The sequence below is a fragment of the Castor canadensis genome, chromosome 16, assembly GCF_047511655.1.
Source record: "Castor canadensis chromosome 16, mCasCan1.hap1v2, whole genome shotgun sequence".
In the NCBI taxonomy this organism is placed as follows: Eukaryota; Metazoa; Chordata; class Mammalia; order Rodentia; family Castoridae; genus Castor; species Castor canadensis.
The window spans coordinates 86,251,509-86,259,625 of NC_133401.1; the positions used below are offsets into that span (position 1 = coordinate 86,251,509).

At 49.3% G+C, this 8,117-nt stretch overlaps 1 protein-coding gene across 1 annotated transcript; it reads left to right on the forward strand.

Moving 5' to 3' along the window:
- The first annotated feature begins 1,887 nt into the window (after window positions 1-1,887).
- On the forward strand, window positions 1,888-7,915 carry Smim23 (small integral membrane protein 23). The gene is made up of 4 exons (XM_020180315.2): window positions 1,888-1,977; window positions 7,197-7,248; window positions 7,397-7,464; window positions 7,703-7,915. The coding sequence occupies exons 1-4, from the start codon at window positions 1,888-1,890 to the stop codon at window positions 7,913-7,915; spliced, it is 423 nt and encodes a 140-aa protein (XP_020035904.2).
- The last annotated feature ends 202 nt before the right edge of the window (window positions 7,916-8,117 follow it).

The following is an 8,117-nucleotide window of genomic DNA, read 5'->3' on the forward strand; positions in this document are numbered from 1 at the left end:
TCCCCAGGAAACGCCACGCTTCTCTGGGGTCTCCCAACCGAACGCTTGGGGTTTCCCAGAAAGCTCCCTGGTAGTTTCTGGTTTTGTGGCTGCAGTTTGTTCTTTGTGCCCTGTGACTAGTTTAGTGGGCAGTGCTTGCCTGCCTTGTCGTGAAATGATCAGGAAGAGGAGTCACAGAGGCCAGCGGCTGTGCGCAAAGAGCGCCCTGGGAACACAGGAGCCTGGACTTGAGCCGCTTTCCTCTTGACTGGTCTGGCCGGTCTCATTCTCTCACTGGACTTGAGTTTTTCCACGGAAGGGCAGTTTCTTGTGGCATCAGAGCATGGAGATCGGATCTCAGTCGTGCGTCTCGCCAGCCGCGTGACGTTGAGGATGTGACTTTGTCACTCTGAGCCATCTATAAACGGGGATGGCCCTGTTCCACCTAGGTGCACACGCGTTGAAGCAGTGCAGGTCGGTCACGCTGAGAAACTTCTTGAGATGTTTTCGTCACAGACGTTGGTGACGATGACATACAGGAGACAGGTGGGGAGGAAGGGGTGCAGGTTTATGAAATATCTGGAGGGAGGAAATGGAGCTACATGTGACATTTCAAAAAGTTTCATGGAAACCTCACATCTACTTACAACGAGGATGGCACCTTCCTTTGTTTGAGCTGAACTTGCCTCAGCTACTGTGGTAAGCTAAAAGGTTTGGAATGAAATGGAGCTGCACTCGGGAAGGGAGTGTGACATTAAGGACTATGATGACCCCAACAGAAGCAGGTGATGAGGATCAAATGAAGGATTGTAGGGGAAATACTTAGCACAGGTCCAGCACACAGTAGGTCCAGCACACAGTAGGTCCAGCACACAGTAGGTTGGCCAGAGTTGGTCATACTCTCCTCGGTCTCCTTGGGCCACAGCATCTTCATTGGTAAATTAAAAATCATATCATCTACCTTCTTCATTCAATAAATATTTATAGAGCCAACTACCATAAATTCGAAAGTGTATTCAGCGGACACAGCCCCCAGCCTCAGGGCCCACAGTTTGTGAGTGTTCATTATTCATTCTTTCAACAAATATTTTTGCCGAACATTTCCTCCATAGCAAGCTGCTTGGTGGACATCAGAAATACGATGGTCAATAACACAGATTCAACCCCACCACCTGCAGAGTTGCAGCCAAGAGGAAGACACAAACAATTCCATGAAATGCTTCATAAACAGTAGGTGTCGATAAGGAGATTATTGGATGCAAATCATGTTTGGGAAAATTAGCACCTAAAAATGTGGGAAATTAATGATTTCTTCACATATTTAAAATACGAAGGAAGCCCAAATAAAATGAAGTATTTTTACGTACATCTAACAGAACACGTACAAGATCTTTCTGTCGGAAACTGAAGATCACAGAACCAGGAAATGTGAGCGACTGCAGAGGTGTACCATGTTCATGGACTGAAGACTCAACCCGGAAAAGAGCATTTCTCCCCGGGAGGTCTGCAGGTTCGGTGCAAATTGAGTCCACGGGGAGGCAGGGTGTACAGGGATGGGTACTGAGATAGCTCTGCAGCTTGTGGGTCTACAATGCTCTTCATAAAATTCTAAGTAAAATGGCTTTTATTAGTTTTATATTTTTAATATAAACTTGCAAATACAGACTAAAAGAGGTCAGGAAGGTCACCCTCCTGAAATGTAATCTAACAGATTTCTTCTTGGTCTTCATGAAAAAAAAATGTGAAGGAAGGTAAAAAACTCAAGTGGGTGGGGAGGAAGGTGGGGCTTTGATGTCCCCCACCTTCTGTGACATCAGAATCTATGCTTGAGGGACACTTGGTGACCAGAGGAGGGCGGGAGTGCCCATCTGCCTGTCCATTGGTGGACCTCTGTCCAGCCAGGCAGCCATGGCAATCCAGCAGATGGGTGACAGGGGACAGGTGGCTGCTGAGATGCTTGACCGGAGAAGGGGCAGCCACTGTGAGGACAGGAAGCAGGTGAGGTCAGGCCCAGGGCTTTTTCCCTCCTTCTAAGCAACTTTGTCCTCCAAACACATGGCCAGGCTCTCCCTCAGAGTCAGGAATGGGCCTGGCACCAACTCTCCTGCACCGCAAGGAACCCAGCCTGGGGCTTCTTATCACAGCCCTCCCCAACCCGCTTATTGGATGCAGGAGGTGTGTGTGTGTCCCAGGAGGTGGGGTGGCAGTTGGGGTCCTGCCTGGAACAGTGCAGAGTCCGTCATAGGTGCTGGGTGAGGGCATGAGTGAATGAATGCACGAATGATGGGTGACCCTCACAGGAGAGCAGCTGGAGGGCTAGGGCTGAGGGCTGGAATTCAAACCTGTCTGGGGTTTCGTCATAGCGGAAGACATTTCACTCGTGGTGGGCAGCCTGAGGCTCCCGTCTCCTCTGTGCTCACAACCCACAACTTTCCTGAGAGGCAGGCACCCCATCTCTGTCACAGACAGGTCAACCGAGACTCAGAAAGACCACAGGCCATGCACCTGGGACATGTCAGGATTTGACTCCAGAGTTCTGAGCAGAAGGTGCCTGCACTCCGCTGCCCCCACCCCTGGGTGGAGAAGCACAATGGACAGAATGGGATTCTGCTCTGAAGATAGTAAGAGGCAATTGAAGGCTTCAGGCAGAGCAGCGAAAGGCTCTACTCATGCTTTCAAAATGCTCACACTTACTGAGCACATGCTGTCTCTCCTGCGTGCTGGGCCTCATGGCTTGAGGAGGTGACCGACTTTAACACAGCAGCTTATCCTGGAAAGCTTCTGCGTGCACCAAAGGCAGGGATGTCCCTTTTAGGAAGATCATAAAGAGCTCGTCCCCGCTTGGAGGTTTATCCTCCTATCCCATAAGGAGGACACTGCAAAGCCCCACAGCCAAGAAACCCGCCAGACTTTGTCTCCCCAGACATTTCCCAGACGGACTCTGTCACAGGGCTCCATCTTTCCTGCTCAAAATATTGTGAGTGTTATCTTTACATCTAAATCCGATTTTGCAGATAAAACTGAGCATAACCAAGGACAAAAAACTGATTTGACTCAGGCCCCACGGCAACACAAAGAGAAAGACCAAAGCTGAGTTCTAGCCTTCATTCTGCACAGAGTCCTGGTGGCGAGCAGGCCACGATGGAGGATAAGCAGACAGAAGGATGTCCAGACACAGACACTCGTCTGCCACTAGGAAGGGTGGGCAGCTCTGTGTGCCATCTAGAAGGGATTCCTAAGATCATAGCTAAGGAAGGAGAACTTGCACTCCTCTCAAGTAAGTGTATGGGGTCATGACCTTACACAGGGCCACCAGGCCACCTCCATGCAAATTAAGCCATAAAACCCTCTCAGTGCCCCTGCCCCATAACCAGGGCTCTGAATGCTCTCAGCATTGATGAATTTTGTGCGTCCTGGAACTTCAGGTAAATGGAGGCACACGGGGTCTGGCTTCGTCCAGCACTGGTGTCTGTGGAACTCATCGTGCACCATGCAACTTCTGTTCCCTTCTTACGGTCAAGTTCCACTGTGCACCTTCTTGTTGTTTTTATAGTTAGCATGTCGTAGTTGCTGGTACGTAGGAAGCCATCCAGGCAGATGCAAATTGTTCAAGTCTTCACTTTCTTTGTGTGTTGGCAGATTTAATCTCGCCCCATGTGTAAGATTACAGCTGCATGTGTAAGAACCCTACCATTTCTTTAGGGCAAACGCAACCTGACGCAGCCTAAATCTAGCGAGTTTGCAGAATTTCAGTGCCACACAATGTGTACACACACACGCACATACACGCGGACATATGCACACACCACCATGCACATACACCACACATATACACACACACAGAATAAAGAAAGCTTTAAAAGCAGTGTTCAAAGTTTCCACAGAACGAGGCAGGAGAAGAATTGAAGTCATTGGGAGAGGAGAGAAAGAAAATCAGAAAAGACTGAAATACAAAGCAGATAAATTAGAAGATTAGCAAACCATTTCTTCAAAAAGATTAACAAAATTGGTAAAGTTGTTAGTGGAAAATCAGAGACAACAGCGCAGCAGCGGCAGCCATGCAGGAGGGGCGCAGCTGTCCTTGCGGAAAGGCCTCGGTGTTCAGGGCTGCAGTCGTGTCTCCTCCACCATGTCAGACCCCCGGCCTGGCGTGGCCGCCTCGTTCAGTCCCAGAACAGCGAGGGAAAATAATCAATGGCGAGTGTTAAGGTACTTGGGAGGCTGAGGCAGGAGGAGCCTTGAACCCATCGCGGGACGCCAGCTCGGGCAACATAGCAACACCGCCAAAAACAAACACAAGGATGTGAAGAGGAAAGAAGGCGACACCCAGCCGTCAAGCTAGGTCAGTGGATGACAGATGCAATGTGCAAAACTGACTAAGCCGGAAGTAGACTTAACAACAAAAGGCCCCAACGTTCTCACCAATCTTACACAAATTCATTCATAAAGAAGATGAGGAAGAATCTTTGCCAGCTCGTTCTAAGCAGGTAACATAACCTTGGTGGCAAGATGACAAGCATGTAAGAAAAACTTCAACCAATCTCCCAGGGATGCAGACGCAGAAGGTTTCAACAGAGCAGTTGCAAATCAAGTGCAGCCATACAGCCATACAGTTGGTCCTCTGTGTCTGCGGCCTCCACGACTTAGGACCTGGATCCCAAAACCTGGAATCAAGAATATGCCCCAGAAGCGTTGTGCTGTTGCTAAGACGGGCTGGGTAGCTAGGCCTCCAACGGCTGCGTCCGTTCTGAACGTGTGGCCCCTTCCCGTCACTGTTCCCGAACAGTTCGGTGTAACAGCTATTTCCGTGTCGTGTGCCTCTCACCTAAGTTGCTAGAAATGACTTAAGTGCACAGGACATGTGTGTGGCTTAGAGACACATTTTATGTCACTTTAGACGAGACGTGATCTTCTCGGGCCTTGTCTGGAGAGTCCTGGAGCCCATCTCCAGCGCGTCCTCGACACCTGTGTAGAAAAGGGCTAACGTTCCACACATGTCCCTGCCCTCCAGAAAATCCTAAACGCTATCAGGAACTCCTCACATGACGTCACACAATGCAACTCAATTTGATTTCGATGGACTAACAACAATTGGGAAATGAAAAATTTTAATTTCACCTACGCTAACATCAAAGACATAATAATTTGCAACCATGTACAGACATTGTTGAGAGAAATTGCAAGATAATGGATCCCTATCCGTGGATACAGTATTTTAAGACATTCCTGCCCTCGAATTGATCTGTACATTCATGATCTACCAATCGAAATCTCAACAGGTTTTCAGAATAGAAACTGAAAAGGATGACTCCAAAATGTACAGGAAAAATGCAAAGAATTACAATGGCCAAACAAATCTGAAAAATAACAAAGTTGAAAAAGTACAGCATCTGACTTCAAGTGTTAATATAAAAGCAGCAGGGATCTAGACACCTATACAGACAGACACAGGACAGAACAGGGACAGTGTAGTCGTGGTGAACATGCTTGTGTCTCCCAAAATTCATACTTGAAGCTTAATCCCACAGTGACTACATTTCTATAGGTAAATAAGGCCTTTACGTAGGCAATTGAGGGTGGGTCTCTTATCCACAGGACGGGTCCACGAGACCCGCTTCTGCTCTTTAGGCCTCCGAGCTGTGATCTGGACTCCCGTGACGACTGATGCTGGGTTATCCAGAAACAGAGCTGCACAGCTCACGGCACGTTATGACAGAGCCGTAAGCCCAAGTCAACGAGGAAAAGCCAGCCTTCAAAAAGGAAGAAGTCTAGCACAGCTGATGTCTGTTGGAAGAAACACGTCGAGCCCTACTTCACGTCATACGGCAATTAATTTCAAGTGGGATGGAACACCTAAATGTCTAGAAAAAAATCAACAGAGAAGATCAAGACCCAAATAGGAAAAAAATTCTAAACTTCACACACAAAGCAGAGCCAGAAAAGCAGTGTTTGATGAGGGGGACCTCGTGAAGACTGAGACCTTTCAATTTTCAAAAGACGACCAAGTTGTCTGAAATTAAGATTGACAATTCCAAGTGTCGACATGGACATGGAGCACCTGGACCCCTCGCGGATCGCTGGCAGGAACAAAAAGATGGGACACGCTTTGACAGCAGTTTGAAAGGCTCTCACACAGGTAGGCATGCATTCACCACATCTGGCATTTCCATATCTGCATATTAACAGAAGAGAAAGGAGAACGGGTGTCCACGCAATTTTTAGGTGTGTGTTCACAGCACTTTTATTCATGGTAGCTCCAAACTGGAAACAGCTGCCCAACTGTCCATTACGAAGTGAAGGTTAGTTCTGCCATATTCAACAATATTAGTGCTCGTCAATAAACTGAGCACACACAGACCCCGAGGCATCTCAGGCAGGACAGTAAACCTGTGGGTCCATTTATACGAGGTCAGGGAACAGGTGCAGTGATGGCAACCCCTTGTTCCCGCACCCCAGGGGTGAGGAGGGTGTCAGCCTCTAGGATGGGAGATGGACACAATTCCATCTGCATCGAGGTGACAGCCCACAGGCGCAGACATCTGCCAAAGCTCATCAAACCCCATTAAAACGTGTGCGTCTCATCCTGTATGAACTGTACGACAATAAAGTTGGTTCCTTTTAAGGATCAATTAAAAATTGTACTAGGGCTTGAACTCAGGGCTTTGCACTTGCCAGTCAGGTGCTCTACCCAAGGCTTTTTGTTCTTGTTAATTTGGAGAGAGGGGCTCACTTTTGCCCAAGACCTGGACCACCACCCTCCAATTTTAGCTTCCCCCAAGCTGGGGGGATAAGTGTGCACCCCACACTCAGGTATCTGTTCAGATGGGGTCTGGAGAACTTCCTGCCCCAGATGGCCTCAATCCATGACCCTCCCCATCTCAGCCTCCCAAGTCACTGATTACAGGTGTGAGCCACCAGTGCCTGGCTTAAAATAAAAAAATCAAAGGTGACTTAAGGAAGGAGAGCAGGGTTGGGTCTTCCTTCTCAGAAGTGAGAAAGAAGAGAAAACACAAAGTCAGGAATGTCCTGTCATCTACTAGAAACAGGCCGAGAACAATGCTTGGGAGTTTGGTAGCGAGTGTGTGTGACTTAGGTTACCAGAAATAGAGTTAAGCTCTAAAAATGACCTTGCAGCTTCCCCATGCTTGGCCTGTGTCAGGGAAGTGGGGCCCTCTGCCCCCCAGGAATTCACGTCCCATTCCCCTTCTTGTCCCCAGACGCTGTTGGCCTTGCTGGTCTTGGTACTGTACTTGGGCACAGGGATCTCAGGTGAGCACTGGAATCTGAAAAGGGAGAAACCAAGTCCACTGGGAATCAGGCAGGGGATTTTAGGTGGACACCTGTCCCTGTCCCCCTCCCCATTCCCAGGGGGGAGACCAACTGTGTTCATTGCTGAAGGCGTTTGTGCCTGTTTCAGGGAGAAGTTGGGATGTGTCAGAAATGGCCAGAGAGTGTAACTACCCCCAGGATCCCGTGGTTTCCCAGGTAACATTCAAGAGTGCCTGAGGGGGCAGCTGGGGTGTGGGAACCCAGGAAGCCTTCCCAGAGGAGATGTTGTTGGCAAGCTGAGTCCAGACAGCTAAATAGGAGCTGGCCAGATGGAAGAGGTTGGAACGGGTACTCTAGGAAGAACCAGTAGCATGTGCAAAGGCCCAGGGGACTTTCTGGAACAGAACACCCATGTGAAAAATCTCAAAATACAGCTTTGGTGTCTGCCTTTCAGGGGTTTGAATATCACCCCAGTGAGCCCACTGGTGAGCCGACCACGGTCCTGAGGAACTGGCTGAAAAAGAACTTGCACGTGTTCCTGGAGAAGGTAGAGGAGGAGGTGCGGGAGCTAGAACAGCTGGTGCGCGACCTAGAGTTTTGGCTGGACGCTCTTCTGGGGGAGCCACACCCAGAGGACCCCTGCTCCGCCCATAGGAGTCACTTGTGAGGGACTTGTGAGGGCACCAGGACGGGTGCAGGGCAACTCTTGGGGGGGGAACAAGGCCAAGCTCTCACACTTGAAATTGAAGGCCTGCAAGAAAATAAAGAGGTTGGCAAACGGTCCCCATGGTGCATGGTGTTCATGAACGCAGACACAGACCGGGGCTCGCAGAGATGCTCTCCTGCACCACGCTGCAGCCCCAGGGGAC

Excerpts from the sequence above, each read along its gene's own strand:
- Smim23 (XM_020180315.2), top strand. The coding sequence starts at position 1,888 with ATGGCAATCCAGCAGATGGGTGACAGGGGACAGGTGGCTGCTGAGATG. Across the intron at positions 1,978-7,196 it reads ACTGTGAGGACAGGAAGCAG|ACGCTGTTGGCCTTGCTGGT; the intron begins GTGAGGTCAGGC and ends TCTTGTCCCCAG. Across the intron at positions 7,465-7,702 it reads AGGATCCCGTGGTTTCCCAG|GGGTTTGAATATCACCCCAG; the intron begins GTAACATTCAAG and ends TCTGCCTTTCAG.